General features: G+C 44.9%; 1 protein-coding gene across 1 annotated transcript in view; it reads right to left on the reverse strand.

Moving 5' to 3' along the window:
• Positions 1-1,156: 1,156 nt before the first annotated feature.
• The window catches only part of LOC122933354 (glutathione S-transferase Mu 4-like), a 46,421-nt gene continuing 25,112 nt past the window's right edge, over positions 1,157-22,465 (reverse strand). The window contains exons 5-8 of the mRNA XM_044288306.1: positions 18,583-18,683; positions 17,067-17,162; positions 11,996-12,106; positions 1,157-1,393 (exon numbers count right to left, since the gene is read on the reverse strand). Coding sequence (XP_044144241.1) covers positions 1,304-1,393; positions 11,996-12,106; positions 17,067-17,162; positions 18,583-18,683 — 398 coding nt within the window. The 3' untranslated portion in view covers positions 1,157-1,303. The remainder of the gene's footprint in view (positions 1,394-11,995; positions 12,107-17,066; positions 17,163-18,582; positions 18,684-22,465) is intronic.

Consider the following 22,465-nt stretch of genomic DNA (forward strand, 5'->3'; position numbering starts at 1 on the left):
TGAAGTGAGGGAAAGCAGTTTTGCCTCAGAGAACTGGCAGAGGAGCCATCTTGAGAAGGTCCTAATATTGTAGAGGTTAAAACATCTGTCACTAAGGGAAAGAAACTCAAATAAAACAGTGGTATGTGAAGAAACTAAAGACTGTTTTATGCATAATGCTGCAGCAGTAGTAACATATGCTAATTTTTTTTTATGAAAACATGGCTGTTACACTTAAAAAATTTAGCATAGCCACTAAATTATTCAATAATTAGCATTTTTATAGCACCACCTGCATTTTTTTTTTTTTTTTTTTTTTCCTGCTCACTAAAATGGCCACACATGCTTAGTTTCATCCCTCAACTGCCTCCTGAGTTGTGATACGGAGAGCATGGCCCTTGAACTCCAGCGGAAAAGACACACCCCTTGAGCTGTCAGCGTGATCTAAATCTAGCAGAGCAATTAATGGGGAGATATCTGGATCCATGTGAGGTACAGGGCTGGTTCTAGCTGTGTTAGAGACTGTCATGTACTACATGATCTCCGATTTTCATTTTTTATATTAGTCATGGTATAACCCCTTTAATAAAGACCCATTGAAAAAATAAATTTTAGCCCGAAATTAGAAAACATTGTCTCCAAAGGTGTTCATAGCCTTTTAACTCCAGTGTTGGAATGTTGTTATAGAAAGCAGATGGACTAATTCTTGATCTTCAATAAGACCACATGAAACATTTGTTATTTATTTATACATTCATTAGGAACAAAAAAGTTGAAAACTGTGATCCAGGCACCATTTTATATTTAACACTTAATGCCATAAAACATAAAGTTTATTTATTCTGAATAGGTTCACAGGGCATAATGCAATCAGTGACAATAAATGGAATAAAACCATAGTTAGCCCTCCAAGATGAGAAATTAAATCTTTAAGCACCAAATTATTTGCTTTATAAGACACACTCAGGGATAAGATTAGGGAGTTGTGAGTACAGGAAAAACATGCCATCCATAGCAGGAGAGTAAGTAAATTTATTTATGTCCGATCTTAGGTCTGATGAGGATTGGGGGTCTGATCTGAGGTCTAAAAGATTGGGGGGCTGATACAGATTGGGGGTCTGTTCTGAGGTCTGATAAAGATTAGGGTTTTAATGAGGTTTTGGGTCTGATCTGAGGTCTGATGAAGATTAGGGGTCTGATCTGAGACCTGATGCAAAATATTTTTTATGATTTTTTTATGACTTTCCTCCTCTAAAACCTAGGAGAGTCTTATAATCAGTTGCATCTTATAAAGCAAAAAATAGACAGATGTTGTCCAAGATTATTATTTGTTTGACCAAAATGCAGTTTTCCCATTAATAGGCGTTTTCTTACAGCTGGGTGTTTTCAAGTATGCAGCTATAGCGGGGAGAGCCTAAAAGAAAAATGAAAAATGTTATTTAAAGTAATAAAAAAACCTCCTAAAATAAAATTAACTGACTCAAACCACTATTCAAAAATGTATCATCAGAAAATGCCATAGTGTTTGAAAATATGGTTAACATAAAAACACAATTTAAAGAATTTTTGGCGGTTGTTTTTAATTTTCCTTGTCAATATCTATAATAAAAATGGAATTGGAATCCAAAGTCGGCTTCGGTACTGGTGGGTTATTTAACTTTTTTTTTTTAAATACCAGATCGGGAAAGGAATTCAGTATTCCTAAGTCTCGCGCAAACTGGTGTAATGGAGAACTGGCTTAGTTGCCCATAGCAACCAATCAGATTCCACCTTTCATTCTTCATAGCTCCTTTGGAAAATGAAAGGTGGAATCTGATTGGTTGCTATGAGCAACTAAGCCAGTTCTCCATTACAACAGTTTGATAAATGACCCCATAAGTTTTTTAACAAATCGATTTCAGATATATGATCCGAGGCGCGATTCGCTCAACCCTAGTGGCTGCTGTACAGCATTTCTCTAAATGCTGTTAAGAACAGCTCAGTAATGTTCAGGAAATAAAATAAATCTGCAATCATAAAATAAAAACATCCCCTTCAGTCAGTTTCCACCTTGCGGATTGAAGCTAATTTTGCAAATCTGACATGTGTCACTTTAGGTGGTAATAACTTAGTGTTGTAAAGGGGACCTAGGGCGGGCACCTGCACCCTTAGAATGTTTGGGGAAAGACCCATATCCAACCCATCCTGGAGTAAATCCAGAATGAGAGGGATATTGGAAGTGGACTGGTTAAACCTGCCCCCCCCCCCCCCCCCGATCTAGACTCGGACTGCCCCACTGAACCTGGATCTTCCGTCCGAAAGGCTGTCTGAGAAAGAGACCATGCGCCTGGATCTAATTTCTGCTGACTGAGAAAATCTGCCCTTAGATTGAGGGAGCCCTTTAGGTGTACCGCTGTGAGGGATTTTAGATTATATTTTGCCCACGAGAATATCTGTCTTGAGAGACTCTTTAGATGACTGTGCCTTGTTTCCCCCTTGATGACAGATGAAAGCCACTGCTGTGGAGTTGTCCGAGTGAAAATCTTTTTTGCAGTCAGTGGCGTTTTGTAGGATTCTATCCAAGTCGGGACCGAATACATAAAGGCCATAGAACAGAAGAGAGATCAACTTGTTCTTGGACATCATATCCCCCGACCAGGCCTTCAGCCAAAGGACTCTTCTGATTGTATTAGACAGAACTACCATATGGCCAGATAGGCTTACGGACTCCGCTGAGGCATCTTCTAGGAAGCTAGTGGCCATCTTTAGTAGGGGAAGTCTGTGCAAGATCTGTTCCCTCAGAGTTTTATTAACTAAGTGTAACTCTAACTGCTCCAGCCATACCTTTAGGGCACGGGCCACATGTCGAGGCTACCCCCGGTTTTAAAAGGGTTGCCATGGCTTCCCATGTCTTCTTAAGAAGGCTCTTCGCCTTAATGTCCATAGGGTCTTTCAGCTGTGCAGCCTCCTCAAAAGGAAGGACCGTGTGTTTCGCGACCTTGGCCACAGGAGCATCGACTCTAGGGATGGACTCCCAGTTTGCGCTATCTGCTTCGTCAAATGGATACCGCCTCTTAATGCCCCGGGGAATGAAGGAACCCTTTTCAGGTTTATCCAATTCTGCTTTAATCAGCTTCTGTACGTTATCCGGCACCGAAAACACAAACCTCTGTCTCCCCCAGACCCCAGACTATCTCCTCCTGAACTGTTCTAGGCTTCTTGGGAATTTCCATCCTGATCGTGGCCCTTATAGCTCTTATTAACGCTTCGATATCTGCAGGGTTTAACAAAAACCTCCTGTATTTATTATCTTCATCGGACTCCTGGGTCATATCCAAAATCTCAGGATCCGAAAGATCAGGATTTACTGAATCGGAATCACTTACCACACTAATAAGATCTCTAGAGCTTCCCGGTCTAGGGGAGGGGGCCTGGGTCCGGGGGAAGCATCCCTACTTTGTGAGGCCAGGGCAGATTGAACCTCCTCCCTAACCATAGACTTGATGTCTTTCAACAGGCTAGAGGACTCAGATTTCACAACTGATGCAGTACACTCCTTGTACAGTGGGTTAGACCTAGAAGAGGGCAGACTCTTTAAACAAAAGCTGCACTTCCTAGCCTTAACTTTAACAGAGGAGGAAGACTCCTTTTCTCCCTGAAAATATATAAGGGAGAGAAGGGTCAACCACTACAGGGTAAGATATCACATGAAGGGTGCCTGACACAGGCTACTCACTGGACCCTGGGTAGTGGGGGGCTCCGATCCTGAGCCAGGTGTGGTAGGGGCACTCATGCTGAACAGGTCCCGTCCACCAGAGGCACAACAGGGGGTTAAGATCCGCTGGGCGCCATCTTACAGCCGGCATTGCCCTCTTTTTATCCACTGGGCATGCGCCGGACGAGCACCTGCGTGACGTCACGATGCAAGCCACGCCTCCCATATGTCTGATGTAATCACCTGGCGGCTGGAGGGAAGCGCGTCCTAGCGTCGATCCAGCTGCCATTATCATTCCGCATCTAGTCCTCCTGGAGGAGGGAGAGCCAAAACTGCCAGAACCGACCTCCAGTCTGTAAAGAATACATCCTGAAGAACAATACTGCCAGGAACCCCATAGAGCTCCTAGCACATCTCTGGATCTTCCTTCCCTGTCAAGACAAGAAAAAACACTGGCAATGAGGGGAAGGGGTGGGGTTTTTAACCTCTCTGTGTTTTTTCCTGTCCTATCAGAGGAAGTCAATCTCTGAGTGTGCTGTCATGGAGATGCTACTTTAGCCGAATATTATAAAAATGGACTGATACCACGTGGCCTGAGGGTTCATTTAAGACCCAACCTCTTCTCCACTAATAAAGATTATTGTGATCAATTTGAAACAATATTGAACAAATGCTCTATGGACATAATTGTCCTCAGTATAGATTTTTTACAGAGATCTATTCTTGAGTCAAAAGAGAAGATTTTGGCAATTGAAACTCAGCTCGCAGCAACCATCTCTCCCCAGGACCTTACTGACCTCAAAAATAAAACTGATAAAATTTTGGAAGATCATCGGAAATACATTGAACAAACCAAAAGATCTAAATATATTTGTGACACAGAGGACTATCAGTTGAATCAGGTGTATAGGTGGCATTGGCAAGAACCGAATACCTATGGGCAGTATTCCTATGTGGATTATGCGTCCTCTTCTTCTGGGAGTGAGAAACCGACCTATCGCAGACCGCAACGTTTTTTCAATCGGCGAGGCAACTGCCCCCGGCGAAAGCAAAGAGGATACGCAGGGGAGGACATTCCAACCGGATCAGAGATACTTCCTATGCAGACCAGGTCCCAGGTAGGGATCTTGTAATTAATATTTCGTCTAGAACTTTGTCACCAGCTGAAACAATGGTTCTTTCCAAAGGACTGTCTTATTGCCCTATGGCACCTCTACATCACTTTGATTTAATGCAAGATCTACATAGATTTTATTGTTCATTACGATTAAAAGCCCACTTTGTTTCATCCGCTCCCACTGATAGAGCAATTAGTCAAGATAGACTATCCATTACATATTTGGGCCTTAGATCCAGAAGTAACTTTATGCCTCCCAAACATAACCACAAGCATTTATTGACTTGGTGGATAGGGAAATACGTCAGGCTTTAGACGCACAAAAAAGAGGTAGATATCCAATAACAGGTAATTTGTCTAACATAGAAACTACAGCCCTTAGAACTTTGATGCAGAATGCTAATATCACAATTAAACCCGCCGATAAGGGCGGGGCTATAGTTGTCATGGACACTAAATACTACATTCATGAAATAGAGACCCAACTCTCAGACACAGAAACCTATGAGCTGATTTCTTCTAACCCTACCTATAAAATTCAAAAAGAAATTAATTCACTTTTAGACTCAGCATTACAGCAGGGCACTATTGATAAAGTCACATTTAATAACCTACATAATGAACACCCTACGATGCCAGTACTGTATACACTGCCAAAAATACATAAAAATCTGGAAAAACCACCGGGCCGGCCCATTGTAGCCTCCACTAACTCATTATTATCACCTCTGTCTATTTACCTGGATTTTTTTTTTAACTCCATTGATTCAGAAAACAGACTCATTCTTACTAGATACGAGTCATTTTTTAAATATTGTTTCTAATATCGGCCCACTGTCTGAGGAGGCTCTCTTGGTGACGCTAGATGTGTGCAGCCTGTACACCTCCATATCTCATGATGGGGGTGTGCAGGCTGTATCTAACATCCTTCAATCTTCGTCATTGTCCATGGAACAACAGAACTTTTGCATTGATTTATTAAAATTAGTGTTACGATGTAATTATTTCATGTTCGGAGATAATTATTATATTCAGCGGAAGGGCACAGCAATGGGGGCTAATGTAGCCCCCCCCCCCCCCCCATGCTAATGCCTATATGGCAAATTTTGAGACATTGCATATATACTCTAATCCATCTTTCCAACAGCATTGTAAGATATGGCGTAGTTTTATCGACAATATCTTCCTAGTGTGGGTGGGCACTTGCCATTCGTTTGACCAATTTTTTCAATATTTGAATAATATTTATACCAGATTTAAAGTTCACTGTGACTATCAGTGAACTTACTGTTCACTTTTTTGATACGTCAATAACAAAAAATCCGGATGGTAGACTCACGGTAGATCTTTATAAAAAATCTACCGATAGAAATACTCTTCTTCTTTTTTCGAGTAATCATCCTCGGAATACAAAAAAAATCGTTACCAAAATCTCAGTTCATGAGGGTCATGCAAATCGTGAGTGAGCCCCACATCAGGAAGATTCGTCTACAGGAAATGTCTCAAAGATTTCTTGAACGTGGTTATCCACAATCACTCCTAGACACAAAGCTTAATAAAATTGTCGATAATACTGAGATATTGACTAAGCCTGCCTCTCCCCCACATATACCATTTATTACTACTTATCATTCGTTTGTACCTAAGATACATCAAATTATTCGAAAACACTGGCCTCTTTTAAATAAATTTCATTCCGAGATTCCGGAATTTTTACACCCTATGAGAATGTGCTATAAGCGACCATGTAATCTGAGGGACTCTCTGGTACATGCCGATATAGGCCCATATAAACCTAAATTTATTCAGCCCACATTGGCCCCCTCTAAAAATGGCATGTTTCCTTGTTTAAACTGTGCCCAATGTACTCATGTTAAAAAAAAGTAATACCTTTTCACATCCTCATTCTGGGAAAATTTATAACATTAAGGGATACTATACCTGCGCATCATCTTACGTAGTTTATATGATTAAATGCCCTTGTGGCCAGGCCTACATCGGTGAAACTTCTCAATGTATTCGTGATAGGATTAGTAAGCACAAGTCTGATAATAGATGTAAAAAAGCAGAACTTCCAATTCCTCACCATTTTTTGCAGATGCAACATAGGGTCAGTCAGTTGCAGTTTCAAGTCATAGATCATGTCCCTATGCCGAGACGGGGGGTAATCGTTAGCTTTTATTACAAAAAAGAGAGTCCTTCTCACAGAGCGGTGAGTGAGAAGCTTCATTTCACTCATGCTCCATGGTCGTGTGATTTAAACGAATCCTTAATGCAGAAAAACTGCATCGAGGATTTTTTTGCCTCTGTTACATCGATTAAATCGATGAGTCGTTTCAGCCCTAGTCCCAACAATGTCATCCTGCTGCCATTCCCAATACTGCGCCCGTGGTGCTCCCCAATGCCCCAGGTACTATACTGCTGAAAAAATAGTGACCCCACTAGAAATATTGTCCCTATAGTGTCTACAGCAATTATAAATGCCCCCAGTAATAACAATAAAACCTTACATTAATTCCCCCTCCACACTGCCCTCACATAGTAATTTCCCCCTCACACACACTGTCCACACATAGTAATTCCCCCCCCCCCCCCCCACTGCCCTCGCATAGTAATTTTCTCCCATACTACCCCCATATAGTAATTTCTCCACACATAGCAATTACTCCCCCACAGTAGAAATATGTTCCACAGTAGTAATTTCCCCCCATGTCCTCTAGTGCCACCCTTATGGCTAGTAATGTCTCTCCCAGTGTCCCCCTTCCGGAAAGTAATGTCCCCCAGTTCCAGCCAGTAATGTCCCCCAGTGCACTTGTTATGGCCATTAATGTCCCCCCAGTGTCCCCCTTACGGCCAGTAATGTCTCCCACTGCCCCACTTACAGCAAGTAATGTCCCCCTAGTGCCCCCTTTATGGCCAGTAAAGTCCCCTCAGTTCCCCCCTTATGGCCAGTAAAGTCCCCTCAGTTCCCCCCTTATGGCCAGTAAAGTCCCCTCAGTTCCCCCCTTATGGCCAGTAATGTCCCCTCAGTGCCCCCTTACGGCCAGTAATGTTGGCACTTTAAAAAAAAAAAAAAAAAAAGCTAAAATATTATACTCACCTTTCACTGGCGCTCACTAGCTGGTACGGTCTGGGATGGTGTGTTGCAGACGAGCACACCTCACTGCTGTGCGTCCCGGTACAGGCGGGAGTGATGATGTCATCACTCCTGCCTGAGCTGGGATTTCACTACCAAATAGGTCTATTTGGTAGTGAAATCCCAGCACAGGCGGGTGTGATGACATCATCACGCTTGTGTCGGGATGCACAGCAGTGAGGTGTGCTCGTCTGCGTCGCACCATCCCGGGCCGTACCAGCAGCTAGTGAGAGCCAGTGAAAGGATACAGGCGAGTATAATATTTTAATATATTGTTTCTCACCTGTGTCCTTTCGCTGGCGCTCACTAGCTGCTGGAACGGCCCAGGATGGTGCGACACAGATGCGCATACCTCACTGCTGTGCGTCCGGCACAGGTGGGCGTGATGATGTCATTACGCCCGCCTGTGCTGGGATTTTACTACCAAATTTGGTAGTGAAATCCCAGCACAGGCGGTCGTGATGACATCATCATGCCCGCCTATGCAGGGACACACAGCAATGAGGTGTGTAGCCTGTAGCATAAGTGATCGGCAGTGGGGCAAGGAATTATTGGCTCCCATGCCCCGCCTCAATATTCAGCTACAGCGCGGCAGCCCTGACGCAAATGACGACAAGGCTAAAAAGTCTTGTCGCCATCTGCAAATGTTAAGGTGCATTGGCAACCATTTTGGTCACCATTTGGAGCACTGTACCCCATAGTGTGTTTCATTGTGGCATGTCCACAGCTCAGGATTTTACAACACTATTATTGCTCAGCTACTTCAAGTTTCTCCTCTGTACTTGGTATTGATTCTTGGACTATGCTCATAGCTGCTACTTCAAGTGTCATCCACTGCACTATTCCTTTTTAGCTACTTCAAGTGGGTCTTCTCGGAATTTTCAATTCTTGGACCCTGTTCTTACTTGCTAGTTGTTCGCTACTGTGTTCACTTAAAAGGCTTTTCTGAGATTTAAATACTGTTAACCTATCCTCTAGGTCATCAGTATCTGATCAGTGGGAGTCCAACACCCGGGAACCCCACCGATCAGCTGTTTGAGAAGGCACTGGCTCTCCTTTGAGCACCACACTATTCTCAGTGCTCACCAAGCACAGCTCCGTACATTGTATAGAGGCTCCGCTTGGTATCGCAGCTGAGCACCATTCACTTCTATTGGACTGAGCTGCATCTACACCATGTGACCGATAAATGTTTCTTCACTCGGCCTAGGGAAAGCAGCGAGAAGACTATGACGCTACTGCGAGTGCTGCTGCCTTTCACGACAGATCACAATTTTTTTTATTTTCCTACTGTTCCTCTACTGTCAGCATTCAAAGTTGCATTGAAATACACAGTCTGGACTGCTGTGCTGTTCTAACATAATGAAGAAGACTCATGTTCGTATGCATGGGAGTCCTGACTGTATTTCAATGCAGCTTTGCAAGCTGACAGCGGGGAAAGAGGAAGCAGTAGGAAAATAAAAAAACTGTGATTTGGACTCCATATCTGGAGTACTACTTGTGTATTACTGTAGATAGTGGTAAAAAAAACTGAAGTGACAAATTCCCTTTAAGGATCCCCATGCATATCTAATGTGTACCATCAGTTTGCAATGAAGCAACGTTGAACCAAAACATCTTTTGGCAGATTATTTCTACATGTGAAATTCCAATTTATAGCTAACTCATGATTCTAAACATTATAGTTCAACTCAGCAGAAGAAAAAAATCCTGAAGAAAAAAATAAAAAATAAATAAAAAAAGTGCCTTTACTAATGTCAGCTAGTTTAATTTAGGTATTTCTGGTGTCAGAAACCCTTTAAACTGAAAAATGGAAGGTCATTGCATTCCGTTGATCATATGTCCTGTAATATTTGTAAACCAGTGAATAATAATGAATTTGATGTGATTGGATGATCAATACACATTTGTGATTGGACAATACACGTTTAACTATTACTGACCAGCGCTGTACGATTTTCCGTTTTTTTGTTTTGCCCTTCCCACCTTTCAACAGCCAGAAAATGTTTTCCGTTCATATAGCCGTATAAGGTTGTTTTTTTTTTTTAAAAACAAGTTGCACTTTCTAATGCAAACATTTTATATGGCATACAATGCAGAGGAAGCTGAAAAAAAATGCAAATGGGGTGGTATTGGAAAAAAACAATTCCACAAGTTTTATGGGTTTTGTTTTGACGGCATTTATTATGCAGTAAAACTGACTTGTGCTCTTGATTCTCCAGGTCAGTACGATTACGGCAATACCACACTTGTATATTTTTTATTTTTTATTATTGCTGTATTCTGACCCTCATAACTGTTTATACTTATGTGTACGGAGATGTGTAAGGCCTTATTTTTTTGTGGGACGATCTGTAGTTTTTGCTAATACCATTTTGGGGTGTGTATGACTTTTTGATAACTTTATTCATTTTTTGGGAAGTAAAGTGCTGAAAAAAATGGCGAATCAACCATTTTCCCCCACATTATAACATTTGCCATATGGGATAAGTTTTTTTAGATTTTAATAGTACAGCTGGCAATGAACATGATTATTTTTTTTTAAATAGTTTACTTATTTTTATTTTGGGAAAAGGGGGGTGATTTTAAAGGGCTTCTGTCACCCCACTAAAGTCTTTTTTTTTGGGGGGGGCTAGTTAAATTCCTTATGCTGCGATATATGAAAATATAATGCTCTTACTTACTTTCCTTCAGCAGTTTCTTCTAAAAACAAACTTTTATAATATGTAAATTAGGTCTCTACCAGCAAGTAGGGTGTCTACTTGCTGGTAGCCGCCACAAAAAACTGCCCCCTCGTCCTGTTGATTGACAGGACCAGCCGCGATCTCCTCCTCCGGCCGGCCCTGTCAGCATTTTAAAAATCGCGCGCCTGTGTTCATTCGGCGCAGGCGCTCTGAGATGAGGAGGCTCGCCTTCTCAGCACTCCCTCAGTGCGCCTGCGCCGATGACGTCTTCTCTTTCGGTGATGTCATCGGCGCAGGCACACTGAGGGAGTTCTGAGGAGGCAAGCCTCCTCATGCTAGAGCGCCTGTGCCGAATGAACACAGGAGCGCGATTTTGACGCCCTACTTGATGGTAGAGACCTCATTTACATATTATAAACGTTTGTTTTTAGAAGAAACTGCTGAAGGAAGGTAAGTAAGAGCATTATATTTTCATATTATATCGCAGTATAAGGAATTTAACTACCCCCCCCCCCCAAAATGACTTTAGTGGGGTGACAGAAACCCTTTAATTTAGTATTTTTCAAAACTTTTATTTTTACTTTTTTATTTTTTTAGGTCCCCAAGTGAAACCCAACTTGCAATCATCAGATTGTAATTTGTATAGAATAATGGAATTTGCTCCATTATCCTATACAGAAATTGCTATATTACAAGTCAGTGCTGCCACTGGCTCAGACTCATTACATGCATTGAACACTTTCCCCGATCTCTGCCAGGGGTAGGCGTTCCTTTCTCGGAAGCGAGTGCGTCCGGGTTTTAGCCCTCTCAGACTCAATGATCACGTTTGACTTCGGCATCTGAGAGATTAAATGTCCGCTGTCGGCATTAGCGCTGATTGTGGACAACAGCCACCAGTATTTGCTGTATGAAACAGCAGGAACTCGCAAGCTATGGCACATGCTCCACTTTCAAACATATCCACCGGATGCCTGCCGTTTTAAACACCCGGGGCTTGGTCCTCCTGAATGATCCGTGGCTGTCAGACAAAAGTCCCTATGGAGTCCCTGACTGTAGCAGGGGTCCATAGGAACATAATGTAATCCTCAGACTCCAATGCTAAGGGTCCCAGGCTATGAGCTGTGCGCTGCGATTGGCCAGCGCTGCAGCAAGGGACACGCCTAATACAAAAACTCCACCCAGTACAACAGAGGGAGCTGAATACTGGGCGAACGGAGCGGCGCCTAGACATACTAGTAAGTGCAGGGGGACCCCTGGGCGCCGCTCTGCCCACAGATATAGTGAGTTTTTAGTTTTTAAACTAGTGAAAGGTCTTCTTTAAAACTTCAAATCAACAGTTGCATGAATGTCCATGAAAAAAAGTTACCTTTCAGTAAAACATTTACCTCAAATCTTGCAAGGAAGTCCTGCAAGTTCTTGAAATTTTGCAAGCAGGTAGGATCCAAAATGTTGTGCTGATCCAGTGCATCATATATTAGAAAATCTGCAAGTGTAATCTTTGAGATGGAGGACAAACGCAGTTTATTGAAATGTTGCAAAAACAAGATTTTTGTATAACTTACCAGTAAAATCTCTTTCTCGCTCTTCCTTGGGGGACACAGGAGACCTTGGGGTATAGCTCAGCTCCCTAGGAGGCGTGAGACTAAGTGAAAACTGTTAAGCCCCTCCTCCAGCAGCTATACCCTCAGCCTGGAGAGAGAGACTACCAGTTGCGTGTCCAAGTAGTGAGATAAAAGGCAACAAAGTGGAAACCAAACAAGTCAACTAACCGACAGGGGGCAACCAAACCGTAACCTGTAGAAAAAATAATGATGGGTGGGTGCTGTGCCCCCAAGGAAGAGCGAGAAAGAGATTTTACTGGTAAGTTATACAAAACGTTTTCTCGCTCATTTCCTTGGGGGACACAGGAGACCTTGGGACATCCGAAAGCAGTCCAAGAAGGGAGGGACTACAGTCCAAGGCGAAGCCACCGCAGGCATGATGAAACCGCCACCTGCAAGACCAGACGGCCCAAAGCAGCATCCGCTGATGCATGAGTGTGCACCCTGTAAAACTTGGTAAAGGTGTGCAAGGAAGACCAAGAGGCCGCCTTGCACAATTGTTCAGCCGAAGCCCGATGTCTCTGTGCCGAAGAGGCACCGACCACTCTGGTGGAATGAACGGTGACACCGAAAGGCGGAACCCTGTCCTTGGCGCGGTAAGCCTCAGCAATAGCTAATTTGATGAAACGGACGATAGCCGCCTTGCAGGCCGCCAACCCCTTGCTCGGACCCTCCGGAACTACAAAAAGAGAGTCCGTGCGACGAAAGGGGCCAGTGATCTCCAAGTAAATCTTCAAGGCCCTAACGACGTCCAAACGGTGAAGTTTCCGTTCCCGGGGGTGGGAAGGGGATGGGCACAGAGAGGGGAGGATGATGTCCTCATTGAGATGAAAGGCGGAGACCACCTTCGGACGGAAGGAAGGGACGGAGAACAGCCTTATCTTGGTGAAAGACCAGAAAAGGCTCGGAACAAGAAAGGGCCGCCAATTCGGACACCCGTCTGAGAGCTGTGACGGCCACAAGGAACACAACCTTACAAGACAAAAGTCGTAGTGAGATCTTCCGTAACAGTTCGAAGGGAGAAGCTTGTAGCGCCAAGAGCACAATATTCAGGTCCCAGGGCGGAATAGGGGAACGGTATGGAGGAACCGAGTGAGCCACTCCTTGGATGAAGGTCTTGACAGGTCCGAGAGGAGCCGATACCTGACACTTCAAGGAACTGAGACCCAGGTCCAGGCCGGACTAGAGGAAGGACAGAACCGTGGGGAGAGAGAAACAGAGAGGGGGAACACCCAGATTCTCACAGAATCCAAAATAAGACCTCCAAGTCCGATAATAGACGAGGCAGGCTTCCGGGCGCGGATCATGGTGCGAACCACATCCGCGGAAAACCCCCGTTGCGTCAAAACTGCGGTCTCAACAGCCACGCCGTCAAACGTAGCGACCTGAAATGCTGGTGGAAGATCGGCTCTTGAGAGAGGAGATCTTCTCTGAGAGGTAACGGCCACGGCGCGTCTCCCAGGAGCAGCATCAGATCGGCATACCAAGACCGGCGAGGCCAATCTGTAGCAACTATAATCGTGGGAATGCCTTCTGCCGCGATCTTCCGGAGAAGCCGAGGCAGTAGGGGAATGGGAGGAAACACATACAGAAGGGAAAATTCTTGCCACGGAAGAACGAGGGCGGCGCCGTATGCCCTCGGGTCCCTTGCCCTGTCCAGGAAGGTGGGAAGCTTATAGTTGAACCTGGAGGCCATGAGGTCCACATCCGGACGACCCCAATGAAGGCAAATGGACTCAAACACGTCCGGGTGTAGCGACCACTCGCCCGGGTCGATGGTGGTCCAGCTGAGGAAGTCCGCCGTCCAGTTATCCACTCCTGGAATATAAATTGCTGACAGGACCGGAACGTGAGCTTCCGCCCAGAGGAGAATGCGGGTAACCTCTCCCATTGCCGCGGCACTGCGAGTGCCCCCTGGTGGTTTATGTATGCCACGGCCATGGCATTGTCCGATTGGACACGGACGGGGCGGCCTTTTAGTAGGGGAGCCCAGTGTCGGAGCAACAAGAAGATCGTCCTCAATTCCAGGACGTTGATCTGAAGCTTGGACTCCGATGGAGAGCAAGTGCCCTGGACAGACCGGGGAGGAAACACCCCCCTCCAACCCTGCAGACTGGTGTCAGTGGTAACCACCTGCCATGTCATTGGAAGGAAGGATTTCCCCTGGAGAGGGGTCCGCAACCACCAGCGGAGGGAGGCCCGAACTTTGGGAGTTAGAAGGAGAGGCCGGTCCAGACTCTCAGGTGACTTGTCCCAGGCAGAGAGGATCGCCCTTTGAAAGGCACGGGAATGAAACTGTGCGAAAGGAATCGCCTCGAAGCAGGCAACAATTTGTCCCAACACCCGCATGCTGGATCGGAAGGATGGACGGTGGTGGTTAAGAAAATTGCAAACCGACCGGTGGAGGGCCAGACGCTTGTCCGTCGGAAGACGGACCTCCGCCGCCACCATATCCAGCATCATCTCCAGGAAGATCAACCGTCTGGAGGGAATCAGGGAAGACTTGGGAAGGTTGAGAAGCCGTCCCAGGGTCTCCAGAGTGAGGTCCACGCTGGCGGACGTCTGAGGAAAGGAGGGCGCCTTGATGAGGATGTCGTCCAAGTAAGGCAGCAGGAAAACACCCCTGGAGTGGAGCAAAGCTAGGACAGGGGGCAGGACCTCGGTGAACACCCGAGGAGCTGTCGCCAGGCCGAAGGGAAGACAGACTGCAAAGCGAAGTAAACAATGGTTACACCGAGCAACCGGAACATGGAGGTAGGCATCCGGAATGACGATTGATGAGATAAAGTCCCCCTTCTCCAGGGAGGCCACAACGGATCGGAGCGACTCCATCCGGAATCGCCGAAGGCGAAGAAATGGTTTAGCCGTTTTAAGTCTAGGATCGGCCGCACAAACATTCTTTTTTGGGGACCACAAAGAGGTTTGAGTGGAACCTCTTGAATCTGTCCACCTGAGGCACAAGGACGATGACTCCCTTGTCCAGCAGGGTGTGAATGGCTGCGGAGAAGGCAGCTGCACCCACGGGGTCCCGCGGAGAACGGGACAGAAAGAAACAATCCGGAGGGAGAGAAGCAAACTCAATTTTGTATACGGAGGATACAAAATCCGCACACCTTCAGGTGGGGGGCTGCTTTGCCGTGGAGGGACGGGCAGCCTGTGACGTGAGACAGGTGGGCTGAGCCCGAAAAAAGGGCTTCTTGCGCCTATCCTGAGAGGGGACCTACGGGAGGACTGAAAACGAGACGAGCCAGCACAACCCTGAGGGAGGAGTGCCTTTGGTTCTGGACTGGGGAAGATGGGTGCTCTTACCACCCGTGGCTTCTGAAATAATTTCGTCCAAACGGGTCCCGAATAAACGAGAGCCCGTGATTGGTAGCCTAGATAGGGAACGTTTGGCCGAAGTTCCCTTCTGACGGAAACCGCTAAGGCAGATGAGCGTGCTATGAGGGCACCCGCATCGAGAGAAGCCTCACAGATAAATTTTCCTGCCTGAACTATTAGCTGGGCCAAGGATTGGAGGTCCTGAATGGGGACGTCAGATCCAAAATCCTGTTCAAGCTGGAAGCCCCATTTGGAGACCGCTTTCCCCACCCAGGCGGAGGCAAAGAACGGTCTGAGGGCAGAACCCGAGGAAGCAAAGATGGCCTTGGAGAGGGACTCCATACGACGGTTCTCGGTGGAATGAAGTGAGGAACAGTCTGCTACAGAAATGGCCGTGCTCTTAGACAGACGGGCCACAGGAGGGTCAACCTTAGGCGGGGACGCCCATGTGGCAACACAATCTGCTGGAAATGGATAACATATGTCCAGCTTTTTGGGGGAGGTAAAGCGGGCATCAGGGTAAGTCAAAGCTTTAGAGACCACTGAAGAAAGATCAGAGTGGAGCTGAAAAACCTTGGAAAAAAGACACGCCGGCCTGATCAGTGCTGGGAGGTTCATCGTGTATCTTAAAGGTATCACGAATGTTGGTGATGAGGTGACCCACTGCGGAGGCTAGTTTGGACGGTATTGGCGAGTCCATGTCCCAATCCGAATCCGCCGGATCTCTCTCAGAAGGCGTGTCCAGATGGGAGGAGTGGCCCGACTGAGCCCGCACGCGTGGCGGGGAGAGAGACGCATCTGAGGAGGATGCACACTCTGTCCTTGAGCGCTTCTGAGAGTGCCGAGCCCTGGAGGATTCACTGTGTGCGAGTGAATCAGTGGGGGGGGCAGAAGCGGTAGAGCCAGAGGGTGCGACATGAGGTGTGGCAGCCTGCAGGGTAGGCAGTTTGTCTACCAGGTGGCCTACTACGTGGGTGAGACTTTCCACGGCCTGGGACAGGGATCTTCAGCGACTGGCAGTACGCTGGAAGAGGGACTTGGCGTGCGGGCGACCCTTACGCTGACGGGATGCAGGGGAGCTAGGCTGCCCTGGTCCACCTTGTCTTCTGTGGTGGAGGCAGCAGTGCGGATGACCAGCACTGGCGCAAATCGACCCCGGAGAAACAGAGAGGCCCAGTCGTCTCTGTTGTCCCTGAGAAAAATAAAAAAAATCTGTATTAAAAATCAAATAAAAAATAAGAGATAAAAATTAAGGAGAAAAAACAGCCCTGCAAAGCAGGGAGTGTCTTGCCTCCTTGGACACTAAGCAAAAACTGGTAGTCTCTCTCTCCAGGCTGAGGGTATAGCTGCTGGAGGAGGGGCTTAACAGTTTTCACTTAGTGTCACACCTCCTAGGGAGCTGAGCTGTACCCCAAGGTCTCCTGGTTCCCCTAAGGAAATGGGCGAGAAAACTAAATAGAAATGCAAAACTATACATCATACAGACATGCTAGCATCCGTAGTATATAAACATGCCCTACTGCAATATATTTACCTTGTCCCCAACAAACCAATGTCTTTCTCCCAAATACCGAGAGTATCTTGCCAATATATTCTGTAGTTTTTTAAGGTATGGTCCCTTCAGCTGTTCCTGAAAAATTAAATTTCAAGGATGATTTTTACATATTTTATGACGCAGTGAAATCAATAAAAAGAAAAAACACATTGGGGTCATATAAAATGTCCAATGTACAAAAGAATTGGAACACCTACACATTACACCAGGTATCCTCAAACTGCAGCCCTCCAGCTGTTGCAAAACTACAACTCCCAGCATGCCCGAACAGCCTACAGGTATCAACCTACAGCAGGGCATTGTGGGAGTTGTAGTTTTACAATACATGGAGGGCCGCAGTTTGATGCCTGCATTACACCTAAAGGAGCTTTTAGGACATCTCATTCTAAATCTATAGGCATTGATATGCAGTTGGTCCCTGCCCTTTGCAGCTAAAGCAGCTTCCACTTTTCTGGGAAAACTTTTTACAACTCCCACAAAAAAATTAGATTCTCTGACCTGTTAGAAAAGTGCATGATGTAATCTGTAGAGAATGTAATCCTCTCATCCGTGACTGCATTTGTGAGCTATCTCCTCGCTTCTAATGTTTAGAAGTGTCATGGGACCAGCACTCTGATCTCCAACTCCAGTCAGTTACTTCTCTAGTCCTTCCTATGAGACTGAGAGTGAAGCTGCCATAGGAATACATGGAGAAACTGACTTCCTGTTCACACATAAGAAGCCGAGGGCTGATAGGGATTGGCAGGTCTGATCTAGCGTGGAGGTCTGATGAAAAATATATATATATTTATTTTTCGTTCTCTAAATTCTGTTCATCTCATAGTCCAAAAATACTGTAATTGTGTAATTTCTGGGGTGTGCCATTATTTTTTTCCACATGTTTTTTTTTGGTTAGGGTTCATTCATACTACCACGTCATATTTTGCTGTATGCAAATTGTGGTTCCGCAAAACACGGATGCCACCCGTATGCGTTCTGCAATTAGGGATTGCATTCTCCCATTAGAGAAATGCCTATTCTTGTCCGCAAAACGGACAGGAATAGGACAACGGAACAATGGATGTGGATCGCACACGGTGTGCTGTCCGTATATTTTGCAGAATGTTATACACCTGTGGCAATAGAACTGAGTGAAACACCTGAATTCAATGATTAAGATTAGGTCCAGACTCCCAATACATTTGTCCCTATATTGTATTGTGGAACGTCTATTAAACAAGATTTGGAAAATTACTGGTGCTCCATCACAAGCATTGTCTTAGATTTCCAGTGAAAAGAATCCCCAACAGTGAAATGTTGTTTAACAGAGCAGCAAAGCTGCTGTGCTTCTAAAATCAGACATTTAGGTGTTGCACTTACCATATGGATTCTGATGACAGTGTACATTACAACCATTACTTAATATTATTGAAATAAATCACAACAATTATGTCTATAAAACAAAACAACCTGTGCAATATTTCTCTGCATAACACTAAAGCTAGGCTTTACTTACAAACTGAGGGTCATATGAAAGAAAAGCAATCTGCATGCGAAAATCCATGGTTTCATTTTCAAACAGTGATACAAAGGTTTTTTCATTTTCAGTGCTGCCACCTGTAAAAGACAGCAAAAGCACAAATAGTTTCCGAAGTTGCCTAACAGCCCACATTTCCATGGTGCAGGCAGCAAGCAGAGGCTTGCCTACACCTGATAGCAGCCTTCTTAGCAGGAGGAAAAAGATTGGTTAACCAAAGTCTTGCACCACAGGGTATGGCCAAACATGACAGTCCCAATGCAGATTTCCCCCACCCCCAAAAAAAAAAGAATTGTGTAGGATCTGGTTTATATCAGTCTCTACATATCCTTCCATAATATGATCACCAATAAGAGCACAACTTTTTAAGGCTTGCCTGTTTTTGTGTAAATAAAGTTGAATAGAAAACGTCCTCATGGAAAATAAAAAAAATAAAAACAAATAAACAAATCGAACAAACACAGTAGGGGAAATGTATCATAGACCAGCATTTTATGCCGGTCTACACCGCCACATGCTGCCGGAGGCTACGCCTCGTCATAAATTAAGCGCAGCTCTGGCATTTTGTGCACCTATGCGGAAATATATGCCAGCCCCTAGTCGGCACAAATTATAATCTTCTTTTAAGACAGAAAACTTGGTGAAGAAATTTAGAGCACATAGGCGCACTGGAGTCTAGGAGAAATTTACTAGTTTCCTATGGAGCCCTGCTACAGACAAGTTAAATTAAATGGTGCCCTTAAAAAATACAACTTATCCCGGGAAAAAATAAGCCCTCATATGGCTATATGAACGTAAAATTTAAAAAGCCATTGGAAACGTGGGGAGGAAAAAATGAAAATGCAAAACCAAGAAGGTATTTAAGTGGTTAAAGACCAGGTGATTTTTTTCCATCGCCGCCTTCCAAGAGCTATAACATTTTTATTTTTATGTCTATGTAGCCGTATGATGGCTTGTGTTTTGCGGAACAAGTAGTAGTTTTTAATCATGCAATTTGGGCATGATTAACTTTTATTAGCTCTTTCTGGGAGGTAGATGGGAAAAAGGTTTTACATTATAAATTACATTATACATTTTTTTTTATGTTTTACTATGTTTCTACAATAAAAGCCCTTTTTTTTCTAAAAGAAGAAAGGCCCATAACTTAAAAAAAAAAAAATCTACAAAGCTGTGTGAGGGCTTGATTTGTGCGGGATGACTTGTAGTTTTCAATTGTATCATTTTGGGGTACATAACACTTTTTGCTGGCTTTTTCTTAATTTGTTTTGTAGTGAATAAGCAGAAAGCAGCAATTCAGTTTTTTCTTTTTTTGCATTCACCATGCAGGATAAATTCCATGATAATTTCAGAGTGCAGGACATTATGGACATGGCAATACAAAATATGTGGATATTTGTATATTTGAAATTTTTTCCATTGAAAACTAATTTTTCAAAGAAAAAAAGGGTGTATTCTTTCGTACTTGGTATTATTTTAATACATTTTTAAAACCATTTCATAGTCTCACAAGGACTCGATAATAGGCGATCGCTTTAATCGCTTCTAAAATACATTGCATTATTCCTGTGGTCAGAGGTCGCACTACATTTTTTCCGGAAAAGTAAAAATACTCCTCTTACAATTTTTGAGAAGCATTTTTAGTCGGGGAAGAGTACAAAAGTTGCAGTAATTTATATATAATACGTAGAGCTATATAACCTTGCTATTTATGCAGGGAAACCATTACTAGTCTACCCTATAACTGTCTTCCATGCATAAATTTATCTGCCATCATACATTAAACATAAGACCACTGCTGCCATAACAGTGCCGCCATACACAGGGCTTCCATAACAGTGCCGCCATACACAGGGCTTCCATAACAGTGCCGCCATACACAGGGCTTCCATAACAGTGCCGCCATACACAGGGCTTCCATAACAGTGCCGCCATACACAGGGCTTCCATAACAGTGCCGCCATACACAGGGCTTCCATAACAGTGCCGCCATAAACAGGGCTTCCATAACAGTGCCGCCATACACAGGGCTTCCATAACAGTGCCGCCATACACAGGGCTTCCATAACAGTGCCGTCATGCACAGGGCTTCCATAACAGTGCCGCCATACACTGGGCTTCCATAACAGTGCAGCCATACACAGGGCTTCCATAACAGTGCAGCCATACACAGGGCTTCCATAACAGTGCAGCCACACACAGGGCTTCCATAACAGTGCCGCCATACACAGGGCTTCCATAACAGTGCAGCCATACACAGGGCTTCCATAACAGTGCAGCCATACACAGGGCTTCCATAACAGTGCAGCCACACACAGGGCTTCCATAACAGTGCCGCCATACACAGGGCTTCCATAACAGTGCCGCCATACACAGGGCTTCCATAACAGTCTCGCCATACACTGGGCTTCCATAACAGTGCCGCCATACACAGGGCTTCCATAACAGTGCCGCCATACACAGGGCTTCCATAACAGTGCCGCCATACACAGGGCTTCCATAACAGTGCCGCCATAAACAGGGCTTCAATAACAGTGCCGGCTTACACAGGGCTTCCATAACAACACCATTAGAAAAATGAGCCACACACGGGGCTTTCATAAAAACACTGCTATAACAGAGCAATACACAGGGCTTCCATTACAGTGCCGGTGTTATAGGTGTTTATGCGATCTCTGCCTGTAGTGCAATGTATTATAATGTGCTATACTGACATTCACCACCAGCCTACTAGGAAACACTGGAGGCAGGCTTGGGGCCTTCACTAGGCCCTGCCCTTCCAGTACTGACATACCACAATCTAATTTGCAAGGTTCCCGATGGGAGACAGAGGGAGTACACTCCCTCTGTAACCACTTACATGCGGGAGGTGCTATGGCATGCAGCAGGTAAGGGGTTAACAGGCCCGGAAAGGCACTTCTGCCGCTGTAACTCGCAAATTTCTAAATTACTTTATTTTAAGAATATGCCAGTATATTCATGGTCAGGGCCACTAAGTTGCAGTTCACTGCCTGTTGTCAGGCAAGATACATCCCCAGTAACAGAGACTCAGAAGACAGCTGAGAGGAAGTGCAGACGTATCAAAGCTAGCCGAGATTGTGAGTCTGATAAAAAGAACTGAGAAGCTCCTGTGTGCCTGTAAGGCTGAGTTCACACGGGCGAGATTTCCGCGCGGGTGCAATGCAGTAGGTGAACGCATTGCACCTGCACTGAATCCTGACCCATTCATTTCAATGGGGCTGTGCACATGAGCATTTTTTTTCATGCATCACTTCTGCAATGCTTTAAAATCGCAGCATGTTCTATATTCTGCGTTTTTAACACAGCCCTGGCTCCATAGAAGTGAATGGGGCTGCGTTAATAACGCATTGCATCTGCAAGCAAGTGCGGATGCAATGCGTTTTTCACTGATGGTTGCTAGGAGATGTTGTTTGTAAACATTCAGTTTTTTATCACGCGTGTGAAAAATGCATCAAAACGCATTGCATCCGCGAGTTTAACTGAACGCACCCTGAACGCATCCGGACCAAATCTGTCACGCTCGTGTGAACTCAGCCTAAGTGTGATTTCTCCCTCCTTATCAGCTTTCTGAGCATCCTAGAAGTAAACAAACATACTTGGAAGTAAGGGAAAGGGTGACAGCAGTACAGTGTACAGAAAGTAAACGCCCCTGCTTCTGAGTGAAATGAATCTAGCTGTGCAGCTGGAACAGAGAATAATATGTTGGAAAAAAGCATTAGGGAAGCCCAAACATAACCGTTACTTCACGGTTATGATGGTACAAAGAAGTACAGCCGTTATGCAAACTTTTTTTATTATTATTACTAAATATTATTATTTAGTATTAATTTTCTCTTTGATAGAG

This window comes from Bufo gargarizans, chromosome 3 (genome assembly GCF_014858855.1).
Source record: "Bufo gargarizans isolate SCDJY-AF-19 chromosome 3, ASM1485885v1, whole genome shotgun sequence".
Classification (NCBI taxonomy): Eukaryota; Metazoa; Chordata; class Amphibia; order Anura; family Bufonidae; genus Bufo; species Bufo gargarizans.